This window comes from Choristoneura fumiferana, chromosome 19, assembly GCF_025370935.1.
Source record: "Choristoneura fumiferana chromosome 19, NRCan_CFum_1, whole genome shotgun sequence".
Lineage (NCBI taxonomy): Eukaryota > Metazoa > Arthropoda > Insecta > Lepidoptera > Tortricidae > Choristoneura > Choristoneura fumiferana.
Window position 1 is genome coordinate 755,897 of NC_133490.1, and position 19,392 is coordinate 775,288.

The 19,392-nt window shown below is 44.2% G+C and overlaps 1 protein-coding gene across 1 annotated transcript in view; it reads left to right on the forward strand.

Annotated features, from left to right (window-relative positions):
• The window catches only part of Kdm5 (Lysine demethylase 5), a 43,168-nt gene extending 28,413 nt beyond the window's left edge, over positions 1–14,755 (forward strand). The window contains exons 19-32 of the mRNA XM_074102769.1: positions 256–475; positions 924–1,120; positions 1,902–2,072; positions 3,049–3,260; positions 4,383–4,504; positions 5,137–5,282; positions 5,805–5,963; positions 7,642–7,730; positions 8,689–8,806; positions 10,630–10,798; positions 11,711–11,775; positions 12,488–12,576; positions 12,969–13,135; positions 14,518–14,755. Of these exons, the coding sequence (XP_073958870.1) occupies positions 256–475; positions 924–1,120; positions 1,902–2,072; positions 3,049–3,260; positions 4,383–4,504; positions 5,137–5,282; positions 5,805–5,963; positions 7,642–7,730; positions 8,689–8,806; positions 10,630–10,798; positions 11,711–11,775; positions 12,488–12,576; positions 12,969–13,135; positions 14,518–14,660 (2,067 nt within the window). The 3' untranslated portion in view covers positions 14,661–14,755. The remainder of the gene's footprint in view (positions 1–255; positions 476–923; positions 1,121–1,901; positions 2,073–3,048; positions 3,261–4,382; positions 4,505–5,136; positions 5,283–5,804; positions 5,964–7,641; positions 7,731–8,688; positions 8,807–10,629; positions 10,799–11,710; positions 11,776–12,487; positions 12,577–12,968; positions 13,136–14,517) is intronic.
• The last annotated feature ends 4,637 nt before the right edge of the window (positions 14,756–19,392 follow it).

Consider the following 19,392-nt stretch of genomic DNA (forward strand, 5'->3'; position numbering starts at 1 on the left):
GTCTACTGCTTTGTTAATATCTAAAATGTCGCGCCTTACTAAATAAATGCTCACTGCGCTGGTACAACATCGTACCTTAACTTATATTTATGGATGATAAAACTGTAAATGGCAAATACGTACCTATGTAATGTATACCGTGTGTAATAATGCAAATACACAGTCTGATTATTGTCAGCCGGAAAATTTTGTTCCCTTACTTGCCGGCGAAGAAATTATAGTGTTCAGTCCTTTACATTATCTATTTACCTACAGGTGGTCGAACTAGGCACGCGGCTCTGCATAGTGCTGCCCCAACTGCCGCCGCTCCAGTGCCGGCTGCAGCAGGTCAAGTTCCTGGAAGAAGTGCGCACCTACCGGGAGGACTACACCACGCTCACGCCTGACGTCATCGAGCGCCTGCTGAGGGACTCCGAGGCCGTCGTGCCGCACCACAGGACAGAGGCCGAGCGGGCACAGCTTTATAGGCTGAAGGGTGAGGGGCCCACTGCCATACCTTATTTAGTCATAACCACAGCCCATAGCATCGGGTTAACTTCGACAGATGGCTCAGTTTATTGATAGAAATTACCTGGTAACTGACGTTATAGCTAAGGGCCTCACACTAGCGATTTGAAAGCGAGGGCGAGCGCGCAGTGAGTTAGCTGCGTATAATGCCGAACACGCTCTATTCTTATTGTACGAGAGTAGAATTTGGCGTTTGTGGCGCTATTCGCAGCTAACTCGCTGCGCGCTCGGAGTGACATCTTTGCGCGCTCGCGGCGAAATTATTACGCGTTCGCCTCGCTTTCAACTCGTCCGCAAATCGCAAGCGTGATGAGGCCCTTAGTGCTTACTCGCGTTGGATGGCGTGTGCAAGCATGGCGTGATGTCGGGTTTTAGATACAAATCTCTCTTTCCTAACGAAACCGTTCTCTCCACAGCGGAGGTAGAAGAATGGGAGGCGAAAGCGCGCAAGATCCTGATCGACCCTTCGAAGCCGGCCGCGGAGTCACCCCAGCACACCACGCTGGCTGAGGTCCAGGTGCTGCTGGACGCGAGAGACGAGATCGAGGCCGCGCTGCCCTCGCACCACGCACTCAGCCACGCGCACCAGCACGCGCTAGACTGGCTCGCAAAGGTAGGACAACTAACTTAACCTTGTAAGGCCCAACGTCCTGAATTTAGGACATATGTCAAAGCTAGTGACAAACTTCACTAATTGACATTAACTCCCTGTTTCTTCGTCTTTTGATTAAGTTTATTTGACGGATAATGTGATGCCGTCTCTGTTTGTTTTGTTCGAATAGATAGAGACGGCATCACATTTAATCGTCAAATAAAATTAATCAATGGGTGGTCTAACAGCCCCTAAGTATCAAATTCTAATGATCAATATTTGACGTGGACCTTATGAGGTTAAACTGTTTTCTGACTCGTGCAAGACTGCATTTCCACCAGAGATGGGCGGGGATGTGTGGCAAGGCATGTATTTTCCATTAACCAATAGAAACGCATCATTTATCTAACCTCGCTCCGCTCAGTTATTTCCAGTAGAGATGTGCTGTGCCAGGATAGGTAAATGAAGCGTGTTCGCGGAAAACACATTTCTCGCAACAGATCCTTGCATATCTTTAGTGGAAATTCAGCCTTAGACTGCGAACGAATGCCATCGAGCAGCGTCACGGTGAGCGTTTTCTGTTCATTGCGTGTGCTACCAGATGGCCACTGTGCGGCTGCAATGAACAGAGAACGCCACGCGGTTAAAAACCGCGGCGGTTTAGCCTTAGAGTGGCCTCGGCCTTAGCTCGAATTAGCGGAACCCTCGCGATGCTCGGTTGCCGGCCAAGTTATCTCGTGTGATATTGGCGCCTTCGCTCCCTCGTTGAACAATGTACTATTTGTATACTGTCCCCCCCCAGGTGGAGGAGATGCAGTCCAAGGACCTGTACCCGTACATGCACAGCGTGGAGGCGCTGGTGCGGCGCGCGCAGCAGATCCCGCTGGCTCTCTACGAGAAGGACCAGCTGGCCGCCGCGCTGGTCTCCGCCAAGGAGTGGAAGCGCGGCGCCGGGGACATGTTCCTCAAGAAGGTAACACCACCGCAATGCCTATTATGAATCAATCAACTGTTCATCTACACCCATATAGTAAATCCTCAATTATGCGTTCAAAAACCATAGGTAATGACCAGCATGACGACATTGGATTCTATTATGAACACGGCTGGCTGTATCGTAATGAGATTTCATACATCATTACAGCACGGGGGGGGGGGGGGCGACCACGTGCAGCAGCAGGTCGTCGCGGGCGCAGCTCGTGGGGCAGACATACCTACTAAGTTAATTCAGGTCATTCTTAATGGTTCTCAAAACACATGATAGAGGATTTAATATATGGATATAGATAAAATATTGTATGCAACTGTACGTAATTAGGCCTTAAAACACTCATGTGACCCTATTATGAAACTCGGCACTCATGTTTTAAAGACCCCTATTACGATACAGTTGCATGAAATACTATTACTGTATGATAATCTGTCCCGTAACTCGAGGAGACATCAGTGATACATTTTTTTAGAAATGTATACCATTAACATGCTTAGGTAATGAGCCATGAAGAAATGGCCAACTGTCACAACTCCTAGCTTTTAGAGGATTTGTACTTACATAAAATCGTAATTTTAATAAGTAACTCAGGAGTCGTAACCAAGGCAACTAGGCGCGCTAAAAAGTTGTTTGACCCTTATAGTACATTGTGTCTTGAGCGATAAGTAAGGACTTACGAATGAGGGTGTATTAGAAACCCGAAGACGAGGACTCGGGGCTAATGAGTCGATGATAGTAATTCCAGTACCGCTCGTGCGACATACATTGTTTTTCATCATATTTGTCAGTAAAATTGTATATTTCTAAGACAAAAAAATATTAATACACTGAAACAATTACTTTGTAAAGCGCGCGTGAAGATCGCGGGTGAATAAAGTAATTAATTGTTTCGGTCCATTGTTATGGACCTCCGCAAAGTAACGCCTGATTCAATAAAGGATGATATTTACTAATTCAGAACTGGCCGTACTCGCTGCTGGAGGCGTTATCCCCGCGCACGGAGGCGGGCGGGGCGCGGCGGCGCGCGCGCGGCGCCACCTCTCCGGCGCCGTCCTCGCTGGAGGCCGGCCTGTTCCTGCGCAACTTCAGCGAGGACTCCACGCCCACGGAGATCGTGCACGCGTTCAAGCACGCCGAGCAGCGGGAGCTCCAGCTCATCAAAGAAATCAGGTGGGAATCACACTGACACTTATACGAATATGTTTATTTTTAGTGGCCGGACGACGGATGCAATTTACGTCAAGATCACGTCGAACAATATACGTAATATGGATATGACTGCAATTGGTTTAAATAAGAGAATATAGTTGAAAAATAGTTGGATAATTTTTGAAAACGGTAGAAATAATAAATGTTTACCAAGTTTTGGACTTATACCCTTTTTAATTAATAGATTCACATAACATTTGGTCATACACAAGCAAACTGGCATATATAGTAAAACAAAAGCTATAAAAATAGACAGTAAAAAAAGAGTACAAAAACATAATTAAAAAAGAGGTCTGTCGCCAACAATTTTATTGTAAATAATCGTATTGTTTTCTAAATTACCATTCCTTTTATTTAGACGACCAGATGGCTAGTGGTTAGAGAACCTGACTACGAAGCTTGAGGTCCCGGGTTCGATTCCCGTGTCGGGGCAGATATTTGTATGAAAAATACGAATGTTTGTTCTCGGGTCTTGAGTGTTTACTATGTATTTAAGTATGTATCTATCTATATAATTATATTTATCCGTTGCTTAGTACCCATAACACAAGCTTTGCTAAGCTTACTTTGGGACTAGGTCAATTGGTGTGAATTGTTCCGTGTTTTTTTTTTTTTATAGGCCACTTTCCACTTATGTAGGGGAAAATTACCTCTTTACATCTACAGGTGTAAGTGGTACGTTTTTGTAAAGTGATACTTCACCACTATTAGGAAGATTATCACCATCACTCAAATTTCTATACATTTAAAAAAAAATATCAATCGAAGTTTAATAGAAGTCTTATCCATCTTATGCTTTCGTCACCATATTGCGTCCATCGTCCGCCCTTTATTTATTTTGCATAAGTTGTGGTACCATCAGCCAAATAAGTGGTCTATGGATTTTTAAACAAGTTCCTGTCAAATGAATATATCGCTAAAGTCGAACTTTCAAGTTGACAAACACGCCTATTGGCTTTATTGTTTTATGACATGCTAACGATTATCAACTTTAGGGTGGTAGACCACATATTTAGCTGATGGTACATAGATGTCAATGGTGTGAACTCACAGAAGCCCTGTAACAGTATAATGTGTCGACAGAGCCCGCAACTTGCGCAAGGAGGTGCGCGCGCCGCCGTCGCCCGGCGTCAGCTTCTGCGTGTGCCAGAAGCGGCAGTACGGCGTCATGACGCAATGCGAGCTGTGCAAGGACTGGTTCCACGGTGAGCGACAGACAACCTATCAATAAAGTCGACTCTCGTCATCATCATCATCATCATCATGTCAGCCGAAAGACGTCCACTGCTGGACATGGGCCTCCCACGAGACTCTCCACTCGGACCGGTCTTGTGCTTTCCGCATCCACCGCGCTCCCGCGATCTTAACCAGGTCGTCGCTCCATCTCGTTGGAGGCCTACCGACAGCTCGTCTTGCGGTCCGCGGACGCCATTCGAGAACCTTCTGACTCCATCGGCCATCACAAGGCCGCAAAGTTACAAATGGCTAACTTCACTGTCCTATTTGTGTACGACTCATTTTGAGTCGCCGTGTGGCACAGACTGGGCTTTTACATAAAAGCGAATGCAGCAAAAATTATGCGACCGAAAGTACGCGACTCACAAGGATGTAATTATGCAAATAGGAACCAACCCACATTTCCCCCAAAATTGAGATTAGTATGCAACAAGTTACCAAAATTCACCTTCTATTAACCAGATAGTGGCATACTTATCTCAATTTTGGGGGGAAGTGTGGGTTGGTTCCTGTTCGCATAATTACGTCCGTCAAAAAATGACGCTCGCCTGGCTTCACCATTACCATTAGTGAAGTGTGCTCAAGTGAGTCTGTTCGTCAGCGGCGTGCATCACGGCGGCGAAGGAAGAGCGCGCGGAGTCCGAGGAGCGCGTGGAGCTGCCGTTCCCGGCGCCCGAGCCCAAGTTCCTGTGCCCCGACTGCACGCGCACGCGCCGCCCCCGCCTGGACCGCATACTCGCGCTGCTGGTCAGTATCACTATCAGTATCAGTACACCGCACACATTCAGCTTAACTCGCGCCCCGCCTCTTAATCTCTCGCATGTCACAAGTAATAAAAAACTATTCAAGTCTCGTTTATTACAAATACTTTCCCATTTTGGAAATAAAAAATTAAAAAAGATAGTATTAACTTTGGCAAATATCTGTGTCACACCTATTTTGACAATTTTTAACACCCTCTCCTTGTCAAATCTATTGCTATTCAAGCGCCTTGGCTTCATGTAGCCACCATACTTTTCTTATCCTCGTGGGCCTTCGCGTAGTTTATAAAGGACCAATTAACACTAACAATAACGGCTGAATGTACTTTATAAAATACAAATTGTTCATTGAGTAAAGAATCTTACGAATTTTGAAATAATATCTAAAATAACAAAGCTGGTGAATCACGTCTCTAGGTCGTAAGTAAAAGTCTGTTAAAAAAAGTTAGGTCCGAGGAGGTTATTTTTCCCAAGCCGCCTAATGTACAAAACGTCGTGCTCCCCACAGGTGTGGCTGCAGAAGCTGCCGGTCCGGCTGGCGGAAGGCGAGGCGCTGCAGTGCGTGACGGAGCGCGCCATGGCCTGGCAGGACGCCGCGCGCGCCGCGCTCGCTCACCCCGCGCTGGCGCAGCTGCCGCCCGCCGACCGGGACCGGGACCGCGCTCAGGTCACTGCACGCACACGCACACACGCACACACACACCCACAGGCACACTCACTCGCTCACTCACTCACTCACTCGCTCACTCAGTCACCCACTCACTCACTCACTCGCTCACTCAGTCACTCGCTCACTCACTCAGTCACTCACTCACTCAGTCATTCAATCACTCACTCAGTTAGTCATTCGCTCGCCACACACATTAAGGTGCTAATAACCATGAGCACATGAACATTCACTTGTAACAAGCATTCTAACAAATGTAACTATAGCTCACAATTCTCACAAAATAAACACGATGCAGCACGACGGTATTTGCTTCGAGCTTTTTGCCGAGCATATATCAGTCCAACATCATTTTGTTAAAATGTTCTAAAGCTAATTAATTTAATAATTTTCAGTCAGTAATAGTCTTTTCCTGAAATTTAAGGAACTAGTCAAAAGTGTAGAATGTGTGCTCGAGAAGCCAGTTATTCAGTCGTTTTATAAAATGTCTAACGACGGCGCCGAAGTAATTGTCTCGGGCAACTTTTTGCACACCGTCGGGCCTACAACACGAGTCGCATCGTGAAGTACTAAAGCGTTACCTAGAATGATCGCGGGAATGTTCGGAGTAATGCTTCGCTCTATGCTTGGCTGTGTTCGTTGTTCAGTTCGCCTTTAAAAAACGGCGAATGATCGATGTCCAGTTACAAGTGAACGTTCAAGTTTATAAGCACCTTTATAGGTCAAAGTTTAAAGCGAAGTGATGCCGCGACTGAGCGACAGGATAGAATGCGGCTCAAGATACAACGTCTGATATAACTGTCATCATCATCATCAGCCGGAAGACGTCCACTGCTGCACAAAGGCCTCCCCCTTAGAACGCCACAATTAACGACAACTCGCCACTTGCGTCCACCGGTTTCCCGCAACTCACGATGTCGTCAGTCCACCTGGTGGGAGGCCTGCCAACGCTTCGTCTTCCGGTTCGTGGTCGCTACTCGAGGACTTTTTTTCCCCAACGGTTATGTATTCTTCGAGCGATGCGGCCCGCCCATTTCCACTTCAACTTGCATATTTTTCCAGCTATGTCGCTGACTTTAGTTCTTCGACTAATTTCCACATTCCGGATTCTATCGCGCAAAGAAAGTCCAAGCGTAGCTATCTCCATAACTCGTTGCGTGACTCTGAGTCTCTCTAAAAGGCGAACAGTCAAAGACCATGCCTCAGCGCCGTAAGTCATCACTGGCAACACACATATCCATACTAATATTATAAATGCGAAAGTGTGTTTGTATGTTTGTGTGTTTGTCCGTCTTTCACGCCGTAACGGAGCGACGGATCGACGTGATTTTTGGCATAGAGATAGTTTTGTGGCCCCGAGAGTGACATAGCGTCACTACTTTAAAAAAAAACTTGTATCTCAAAATGGATAACTTTTCTGAGTGCACTTTATGACCATTGGGTCAAGGTTCAATTTTGTTGACGTATTGATACGAGATTTTTTTCAAAGTAGTGACATAGGCTACTTTTTATCCGGGAAAAATGCACAGTTCCCGAGGGAACAGCGTGCGATAACCGAATACCACGCGGGCGGAGCCGCGGGCAAAAGCTAGTACAGATATAACTGTAACGTGGTATAGTGATTGATCGATATATTCTAATTATTCTAGAATTTACTAACATTGTATTTTGTCAACAGGCGAATAGAGAAAAAGCGGACAAACTGAATGCAGAACTGAAGAAAGCGACCGGCCGGGCGCACGACGCACATTCGTCACAAAATGCGAGGTATGTTATGACATATGACTTTCTGCTGACTAGTAACTAGCTATCAGAGAAAAATAAGATAGAAAAGAACTTGTGATAGTTTGATCTCGAGCAGATTGGATGTAGATTCGATCCGGGGTTCGCGCTTTTGAGTTTTTTGTTTATGTGCGAAATTACATTTCGTCGGTGACGGGTGATGGTGAAAATCCATGCAAATGCGTGTAACTTGGATAATCCCTTGGAATGTCCCGTAAATAGTACGTCGACAGCATTAATATATGTCATTAAACTACCCGACACCTAGAAATACGAGCTTACAAAAGTCTCAGAAAATGGTCTGCTTCCTATCCACGTGGACCTGAATAGACTATGCAGCAGTCGACTCAAATCCCGGAACCCGCCGGCTAAATCCTTCCACACGCGCGACACCACATGGAGGGACAACGATGCTTGAATGAAGGAATGGTTATCACATCGGGATGGTGCAAGCAGTTCCATTTTTCAACTTTAGGTTAGGTTTAGGTTTTAGTGAAAGCCTACAGACATGGTGCAGACTTAATCGCCTCAGAACCAAATTCGGTAACTGCGCATACCTCTCGCACAAGTGGGGATGGTGTGAGTCGGCAGCGTGCGAGTGTGGGGATCCGAAACAAACCATACACCACATTGTATTCGAGTGCCCCATCACTAAATACGACGGACCGGCTGAGGACTTTGAACACCTAACAAGTGATGCGAAGTTGTATCTTCTGCGAAATTGTAATTTTTAATTTAAGTTATAATATCAATTGCATGAGATAATTTTTTGAAAAATGTATTAACCAGTGTGTAATCGCCATACGATAAATAAATAAATAAATACCTAGAAATAGAGTCGTATCTGATATTTATGAACGTTATGCTGTGTCAGATATTGGTGCTTGAGACTATACGAAAAACTTGACTTATTTTTTTATAACTGTAATTTTTTTGTGTATAGGTCATCAGCGAGCGTGGAGCATGCGTATAGTGCCACGCCGCGATCTCCCAGCGCGCGCGTCGCCCCCGGTTTACTACAGAAATTGGAGGACTTGATGCTGGAAGGCGATTTACTGGAGGTAACTGTTGTTCGTTGTTTGAGATTTCTGGGATTTTAGTTGAGGTTTAGCAGAGTTGTCGGTTGAACGTTAATTTTGGGAAAAATCAGTTTTTTTTTTAATGTAAGTGGTTTAAACATCGAAAATTAAAGATCACTTACGGATGTTTTATAATGAAAATAATTATGAATTGAAGGCCTTAATTTTTCGTTGTTGTCTCATTTATTAGTGTCTTAGTCAAAATAGGCTACTAAGTACATTGGCCACATAAGAGAGATGTAAGCTGATTTGCTAGAACTATTTTTTTTTTATCTGTGAAAATGTATTTTACCGGTTTTAGGCGGCGTTTCCATCAGAGATGTGTGAGAATTTGTCTTTCATAAACCAATAGGAATCCTTCATTTACCTATCCTCACTCGTCTGAGCTGTTTCCTCTAGAAATTACTTAGCGAGGGTAGGTAAGTGAAGCATTTCTATTGGTTCATGACACACACATTCTTCGTAACACGTCCTCTTACATCTCTAGCTCTAGTGATAACGCAGCCCGGGGCTTAGTCGCCACTTTGATTTTCTTTTTTTTGTTCAAAAATTTTCTTTTTTGTTTTCCATTTACTTTATTTTTTGTGTTTAATTTGTTTTCCATTTCTTTGTGCTAATGTGTTCATATCTTCGTATTATCTGTGGAAACCTTTAATTGGCTCTATTGTTACATGTTCTCTATTCCACCTGTATTAGTTAATTTAAGCTGTTGGTTTTCTGAATAAAATAAAATAAATAAAATATATTTCAACAGTAAGGGTCTCCCGATATCTATTGGCGCGGAATCGGCTTTAGCCTTTGGTGTTTTAAGTGTTTATTGATATAATACAGGTATGCACAATACACAGTATAATTACATGGAATTATCACAGCACAGATATTGGTCTGATTGACTTACGTGTGGAGAAATAGAAGGGAAAAGAGAGGGAATTCAGCTCTGCAAAGCGTTATGTACTGAACCCATTCGTCATTCCGTTCAGAGTGAACGGACTGTACCTGCGACTGGCTCAACCAATCAGTGGCCCGGTCATCGCTAGAAGACTGGGTCACTGTGGCCATCATAGACATGCGTAAATGATTCGGCATCCAGGCTTTCTGCCCGGGAGTGAGTGGCGCTTTAGACGCCACAAGCCGATCAAAAGACGTTTTATGTCCACGCAATAAGAGCGAAAAAGACGTCTTCCCGTCGGTAAACGTCTATGGGTATTTATCTTCGCTGGAGAAAGAAGACACGTAGTTCCGAAAATTAATTATATAATACTTTCTGAAGCGATTACAAACTAAAAGGGCAAACGAAAAGAATAAAGACAGAATTTTGATTGAAAGTTAAAATAGCTGTGATGTATGAAGGTAGATTAAGACAGCGCATGATTTTTGTATGTAGGGTAGTCTCTTCCTTCTTGAATAAACGGCGTAACGGACGGACGTATTTATTTGTTGCTCCTTCAGCATCGGTCAACCTGGACCCTGGGACTAAGACCTTTCAGTGGCGACGAGGATGGGATGGGAGTTTTTTAAGCGCGTAACAATAAGCGTAGCGGATGGCGAAACAAAGGGACGTGCTCTCGTGACGCCAGCCATTGTCCTCGTTAACGCAGCCAGGGGTACGCAACCTGCTGCCCGGTTCTTAACGCTGCGCCAGGGCTGCACAACCCTGTGGTGCTGGAGGGAGTCGGCTGTGCGGTGCGGTGGACGCCACACGTCGTTTCGCGTCGGCGCTCTTATTGCGTGGAGATCAAGAGTTTTTTGATCGGCTTAAGCAGGTTTGGGGAGATCTTTATTAACAAATGTGTCTGTGTGTACAGGTGAAGCTGGAGGAACAGGCGCAGATGTGGAGTGCGGTGATGGCGGCGCGCGGCGCGTGCGGGCGGCGCGTGGCGCGCGTGCTGGACGCCGGCCGGCGCAAGCGCGCGCAACGCACGCCGCGCCCGCACGCGCAGCTCAAGCGCGCGCGACAACACGGTGAGACTGACTGTAGCACGCGCACCATGATGGCGGCGCGCGGCGCGGGCGGGCGGCGCGTGGCGCGCGTGCTGGACGCCGGCCGGCGCAAGCGCGCGCAACGCACGCCGCGCCCGCACGCGCAGCTCAAGCGCGCGCGACAACACGGTGAGACTGACTGTAGCACGCGCACCATGATGGCGGCGCGCGGCGCGGGCGGGCGGCGCGTGGCGCGCGTGCTGGACGCCGGCCGGCGCAAGCGCGCGCAACGCACGCCGCGCCCGCACGCGCAGCTCAAGCGCGCGCGACAACACGGTGAGACTGACTGTAGCACGCGCACCATGATGGCGGCGCGCGGCGCGGGCGGGCGGCGCGTGGCGCGCGTGCTGGACGCCGGCCGGCGCAAGCGCGCGCAACGCACGCCGCGCCCGCACGCGCAGCTCAAGCGCGCGCGACAACACGGTGAGACTGACTGTAGCACGCGCACCATGATGGCGGCGCGCGGCGCGGGCGGGCGGCGCGTGGCGCGCGTGCTGGACGCCGGCCGGCGCAAGCGCGCGCAACGCACGCCGCGCCCGCACGCGCAGCTCAAGCGCGCGCGACAACACGGTGAGACTGACTGTAGCACGCGCACCATGATGGCGGCGCGCGGCGCGGGCGGGCGGCGCGTGGCGCGCGTGCTGGACGCCGGCCGGCGCAAGCGCGCGCAACGCACGCCGCGCCCGCACGCGCAGCTCAAGCGCGCGCGACAACACGGTGAGACTGACTGTAGCACGCGCACCATGATGGCGGCGCGCGGCGCCTGCACCCAGCCCTCGTTCTGTCTACACAATATGAATAAAAAGCAATGACTTGAAACATTTTTCTTATCAACTGTATGTTCCCATGTCTATAATGAACTATAAGACGCTTGTTAAATGCTACTTTTTTCCACAGGTTCAGTAGCGCCCCCAAAAGCCACCGTCAAACGTGGCACGGCTACGACGACGAATTATCTCAACAGAAAACAGGTACGCTATTGTTTATAATAATAAACTGACTGTTGCTCGCGGCTTCGCCCTCGTTTCAGTGTTTTTTTTTATTTATTTCAAAAACTTGTCTTAATAATAGTAAACAACAAAATAATAATTATTCAATTGAAAGGATGTTTACAAAAACAACATAACTACACTAGATATTATTTTACATACTAGTTATTGGAGATAAATATTTTATAGTTCATTTTAGTAATTGGCCAATAGGTTTAGATATTATACCATTACACATTTAAAGATCAGTATTTGTTGAAGAAAATAGTAAAGTAATGTCATCATCATCATCATCATCAAATGGGTATCTTTAAGGTAACAATTTTGGAGAAATGGGTTCATTTTTAGACAATATCATTTGCACTACTTGTAGTTCCTTCTTAGACGAACACTATGATACCATCCGCCAAAAATGTTAGTTATGTTGTTTTTGTAAACATCCCTTCGATTTGACGCCGTCGCTTACAAGTTATGCGTGCGTTTCGGCAATTCAATTTTATTTTTAAATTTATAGATTCATTTATTACCTTGAGTGATTTTACCATACCTTGACAACTTGACACTGTTTAGAACTCTGCGGCCTTTATAAAGATTTTTTGCTAAGTGCGGCAAATGCTGACTGCAACAGGGTTCTACCGGTTCACATACGAACTTGTCGAAGTGTATTGATTATTTGAATGATTGTATCCTGCAGGGAATATCGTCAGGGTCCAGTCTGATGATGCGGAAACACTACATGGCGCGGCAAGAGCGCCGCAAGCACTCGACGCGCGGGAAACACGCGCGGCAAGCGAGGCTAGGTAAGTTAAGCTTCAAATTCAAATAATTTATTCAGTAAATAGGCCGCAATGGGCACTTTTACACGTCATTTTTTAAACTACCAGCGCTTTCGAAAAGACCATCATTGCTTCAATTTCTCAAATCGGTTAAATGTCAATTAACGTTTCAAAACATCGTTTAGGCGCGGCCACATGCAAATAGCTCGATGCTCGTTTCCAGTGTCAAATATGGTCACGTGACATATAGCGATAAAGCTGAAAGTGTTGACCAGATTTGACGCTGGAAACGAGCGTCGAGCGACTGCATGTGGCCGCGCCTTAACGATATAACATGTTTTGAAAGAACAAAATACAAATAGTTTTAATGCCAATAAATGGGTGTGTGTTTGTTTCCAGCGACGAGCGCGCGGGGGGCGGCGCGACTCGCGGCGCGCGGGCGGCGGCGGGCGCGGGCGCGGGAGCGGGCGCGGGCGCGGGCGCGGCCAACGCGACCAGCTCCTCGTCGCAGTCCTCGGGGGAGGACGACGAGGACTGCGCCGCCGCCTCCTGCCGCAGGCCTACCGGTAACCATACCTACTGGCCTCAATAGGCTATTATTATCTCACTCTTTGTCGGTTCCTAACTGATCGCTCCTCTCATTCACTCGCCATCCAGCTTGTGTTGGTGTTCCACTGTTGGCCAAAGGCCTCCTCAAATGTCCTCCATTCCTCCCGATCCGAAGCAGTGTGAGGCCAGTCGTCGAGAAATATAAAGCTAATGCCGTAAAGATTTCTAATTAGTCTGTCAGTTTCCGCCGTGCTAAACTTTAAGCTTCATCTTTGTAATTGTTTGTTTGATTGACAAAAGAAAAAATACGTGTCCTATATATTCTGATAATCTTATCGACAAATTCACCATCCATTGATTAACCCGCCGAACGCCCTGCGCGCCACAGTGCCGCGTATCTAAGGACTCGTGATTAGTCAATTTTTGTTACTAGTTTCGATCACCCTTTAACATAGGGTACTAGTCTAAAATTACCCAAAAAAGTCGTTGGTCGTGTGATGCCGTTCTCTGTTTGTTTTGTTGACGTGAGTTATCCGTTACAATATCATTTAATATCAGTGAGTCTCACGGTAGTTTCATGTTCAAAATTTGTTCGAATAGATTGAGACGGCATCACATCTATCTGTCAAATAAAATTAATCAATGGGCGGTGAAGCAGCCCTAAAACGGAATTAAAAAAATACCACGGGAACTATCCAATTATGTATATTATCAAGGAGCGGAATTTCTCATAGCAAAAATCAAACATCAAAGGGATTGAACATAAGTTTTATCGACTATTCTAGTTATCGATGTTATCGAACCGACTCTTCTTGTTATCGCCTTGTAACAATATTCTGTAGCATTTGACCTCTTTGATAAGCGACTTTCATCTCCATATTAAAATAAAATAAATCGCGTCAACGTGACATATTATGACATTTATGTCGCTTGAGTTTTTCTCAGTCATTCCCGTGTTATTAAAATGGTTAATTCTAAGAGAAAAACGATTGACAAATGGATTAAAAAACATCCCTTACTTATTTACAATGAAGATTCTTCAACGATATACTGCTCTAAATGTAAAGTTAATTTAAAGCAGCTCAGGCTCTTTATATTTTAATTGTAACTTACTTAAAAAGCGCTATTTTAAATGTACCTACTATTTCCTATAAAGCCTGTTTTATTAATTACTGAAATATTTATCGATAGTCGATAAAACTTAGGTTCAATTCTTTTGACGTTTGATTTTTGCTATGAGAAATTCCGCTCCTTGTATATTATCTAGCGAGATTGGTTATTGAATACAATCCTTGTATAAAAGAGGCCATGTAAATTTTTAGTTCCTGAGATATTGACGATTTCACCTAGTTTATTTTAGTACGACGTTCAATCATATGAATGGATTGTCACCCCGCAGGCAAAGTGGACTGGGTGCAATGCGACGGCGGCTGCGACCAGTGGTTCCACATGCACTGCGTGGGACTCTCGCGGGCCGCTCTCCGCGAGGACGACGATTACGTGTGCGGCGCGTGCGCCTCGCGCCGCCAGCGCAACGCGTAACACACATCACACATGTGTGAGGACCCCTAGGATAAGTGTAACCACTGGATTTAGCTATGATATGCCTGCCGTATCAACATTCTACACAACATCCCTGTGCGTCCAACTGTAAGGACCCACCAGGGTTACTAGTGTAACCACTGGACATTGTTAGCTATGATATCCGATGTTATCAGCTGTTATGTACGATATTGACTTGATAATGCATAGTATGCAACAGTGTATCGATTTTTGAAATCGCAGCAGTATTATCCGATAGTGGTGAAGTTATGTGTTACTGTAAAACTGTAGCTCAAGTTTGGCTTAGGCTCGAGAATTTTTTTTTTACCAAAATGTATAGTTTCGCAAAATGTAAACTTTGCCGGACATTGGACTTTGACGGAAATGTACACGTTTAAGATACGGCTGTTTGTTTATTATAAATGTATAAATAAACAATGCTTCTTCGATAATATGTTTAGCTTCAGGGCAAATACCATCTGAGAAAGTGCATTTTTTTGAGACAGTAAGTGTATATATCGGTAAAATGGGTTTTACGAGCCTAACCCTTAAATTGTACTGTGTGCAAATTAAGCATAATTTTTCACCGCTTTCGAATTGTATTTACGAATGATGTGGTTTCAAAAATAGGTCCCCTTTTGATAGTGACCCCATATTTGAATGGTTAAATTGTGTGATCAGTTTTATAAAACCAAGTTTTTGTATTGGAGAAATCGTAGAACAAAAGTGGAGGTGCCGGGATGGCTTCGACATTAAAATGTTTCAAATATTTATTTGCTCTCGCTTGTGTATTGTATTTATAAATACAGAGATTCTAAACCTTTCACAGGTTATCACGGACTGCTTTTTTAATTTCTGTATTTAGAATGCAAAAAAAAAGAAGTTTTTAGAAGAATGCTCATCTGTAAATGATTCCAATATTTTCATACGGAAGTTTGGATAAATTGTCGTTATCCACCATTTACCGTCAATAACTTTTACTTTATAAGAGCAGACTTTAAATTTACTTGAAGTTGTTATTGTGGGCTTTTTCCCGGGCCTTTGAATCATCTAATACACATCGGCAGATCAAGAAAGTACACACGCCATCTTGTATACTAAAATTAAATTATGCGGGCCGAATTATCAAAAACTTTATTTGGTTAAAACATACGGTCATCTAAATCTTCAAAGTTAAAAAAAAAACATGAATTGTTATAGAATTTACAATGAATTAATAGCCAACCTCACAATAAAGTAAGAATAAGGGTATGTTTCACCGTCCATTGATTAGCGTTAACCGACGGTTAAAAGTGATGCCGCCTCCGTCTATTCGAACAAAACAAATAGAGACGGCATCACATTTAACCGCCAGTAAACACTAATCAATAGATGGTGAAACAGCCCCTTAGTGTCGATGGCTATGTTATTCGTACCTCTAATGAAATGACGTTTAACTGAAAAACTAATGATCCTCTCAAAACAGGGGCCAGCCTGGTTATGTCCCCGCTTGTCTCTATACTTTGATAATAAAAAACGCACTAATCGACAAAACTAGTCGCGGACATTCGTGCTAGCCGTACAGATGTTACACAGCTAGACGATAAAAAATAAAACAAGAAATGTCTTAATTGCAAAAAAAAAACGATTTTTACTGAGACTATACAAATGAATTCTAATTGAATTATATGTATCGAAGTATATGTGAGCTTATTGTTAGACAGTGTTATTTTCGATGTCATAGATTAAATAGCTGGGATTTATTGATCGCTGTTGTCCATTTCTCACTGCCCCTCCAAGAGTCACTTATATCGATGTTACGAGATCTGACTTGGTGAATTATACTTTCTAATATAGTATGGGTCAAGTGAATGTGCACAGAGTTCATTGACATGACGTTAGTATAAGGGTATCAAAGTGGGTTAGCGATCGTAGAATGCTACATGTATCTGCTAAGTTTAACGTCAATAAAAGCGGGCTGTATGGTTCCGTACGCACTTTAAATGCGACGTGGCATATTTCATTAAGAGAATGAGTCAACGAGTACTCATTTAGAGTGTTCTTTCAATGAAATGTACCACGTCACGGTTTGGTGTTGGTTAAGCTACGATTGTTACAAGTTATAATAGTGTCAAATGTTTATTAGCTAATTTAATTTTGTAAGGTCGCGAACGCGTTAAATTACTAGCCAAATGCTACGAATAGAGAGAATCGGTAGAAAGAGTGTTGCTCGACAGTGCGATACTATTACAGGGTAATAAGCAACTAGAACAAAGTGACGGAAGGAGATACAGAATTTACGTAAATAGTGAGGTCAATGAAATTATGTGCATGTTTACTCGACTCTGACTATTGGCTGCACATGTGTCAGAGATGTGCGAGGAATAATACACCAATAGGATTATTCAATTTTTCTTGTCTCGCTTACCGCTGTTTTCTCATTGGCGGATAAATTCCTCGGACATCTGTGGCGAATAAGCGGCATTCTGTCTGTCGGCTTTGGTAGCCAGGGCAAGGAATAAGGATCGTTTATAAAAAGGACTTGTTGAAAACAAAACGCGGATCGGCGTAGCGCTTTAGACAAATAGGCGAAATATTGAACATTACGAAGAAAAAAAATTTTGTAAATATTTTTTTAAGAATAAAAAATTCTAGACGATTTTTTAAAAATGAATTGGTACATTTTTGAAATTAAATAAAAGTGGTTTTACGTGTGCGGAGTGTTTGTGAGTGTCGCCCTTGGCGCGGTGCGTGTATTTTTGGAATGCCCCTCGGTGGGTGGTGTCTTTTTGGAACTCCGTATTTCGGGGGCACGAATATTTGTTACAAATATTGGTATTTCGAGTCCCGAAGAATGAATTTATGCGTTGAAAAACAATACGTTGTCTTTACTATTTTTACCGCAACACCGCCACAAAATAAACGATTGTAAAAAGAACATCTATTAGTCTGCGGAATTGCGATGAAAATACTTAAAAGAGTTAATATATAATCTTTTAAAGGTATTAACGTTATTTTCGTCCACTACACCGCGCTATCCATGACTGTACGCGTTTGTTCATCGTCAGAAGCCGTGTGATATCTCAACTTATTCGTACATATGTACATTTATCGCGGAGGTCGAACATTTGAGGTCACCGATCCATTGCTGTACTTCTTACTTCTTATGAGCTGTTGAAGTACGATTCCCCTTTAATTTTTTCATGGTTATATTTATCTCGTACGAGCAATTCTCGTATATATATTTCGGGGAACTCGGAAACAGCTCCAACCATTTCGATCAAATTTGGTATGTTTGTTTATACTCTTTATTGTACAAAAAGGAAAAATAAAAAGATTACATAAATAAAAGTAAAGTGTTAAGTACAAAGGCGGACTTATCCCTGCAGGGATCTCTGCCAGTCAACCGTTGAGTGTATGTAGGGATTTTCGGGAAAATGCTTATTATCGAGTTTTAGCCCGAGCAAAACTCGGTCGCCCAGGTACTAAATAGATAATGAGCCCTGACGTCACTAAATCAATAATCTTATTTTTCAGTTAATTGAAAACAAAGTTTTTTAATAGTGGCTATTTGCGTTTTGGGATGATGTACAAACGTGTGCCACAAGTTGTTGTGCATGATGACAACGGTGTAGTGGGCGGGAACCTTCATTCGTGCCCCAGGAACACGGGCTATTTTGAAATGTTTTAGGACTTTGTGGACCGCATGTGGTCCACGGTTTCTCTTTTAACTAGCTGGCTATCCGGCTTTCACTTGTCTCAATGTTGAAGCTCTTTGGAAACTTATTGATGACTATAACTCCTAACGTGAGAGAGTTGTAGCTTTAATACGTTTATAATGGCGATCAGTGTAACCAGTAAATGCCCTCGTTCCACGCGTCAACATTTTAAAAAAAAGGTTAATTTTATACTACTGGTTGAATTTTACCACTTTCTGTGGTCGGATTGACTTGAAATTTGGCATACTTAAGTAAATCTGGTGACAATACAATAATCTAGTAGTGACATCCTGATGCTCCAGCCAGGATCGCCTCCGCAGAATGGAACTCCTTAACGGTTAATGGTATCGACTTGAAATTTGGTACGGAAATGTAGTCTGTATGACAATCCCAGTACAGTCGGCAAAAAAAGCTTGTATTACAAATTAAAATTTTAAAATAAAACTTATTATAACCATATCGTTGACTCGTGTATCGATGGTGTGAAGGATTGGTTTTCAATACTTACGTAAGACTATACAGAGCAGTGGCCATATTGTCTAATGCGCGATCTCGTGATCGCATTCACCATTTCTTTCTTCCCTCATACTACACCGTGTGACAGAAAGAAGTGGTGAAACCGATTGTCATTCCGAGTGCGTTAGACAATAAAGGCGATTTTCCACCGGCGAGGCGGGGTGAGAATTGAAATTTGTATGGCAAATATATTTTTTGGTGTAAAAATGAACCGTATTGCTTCCGATATAGGCTATAAATTAACTCTGCATCGGAAAAACGCCGGCTCGCGCGATATCTTCGGTGGTAATTTTTGGTGGAAATGGGTCGGCGCGATTTCAATTCTCGTCCCACCTCGTCTCGCCTTGCCTCGCTGGTGGAAAAGCAGGCACCTCTAGGCCTCTCTGGCCGGGTAATCTACGCGAGTATTGGACCCACTCGGCACTGCCTGTTCAGACTTCGGTAACGTTCGGCAAACTTCGTCTGTCTTCGGCAGATGTTTGTAAAATACAGGTCGATAGAAATATTTGCTGAAGCAA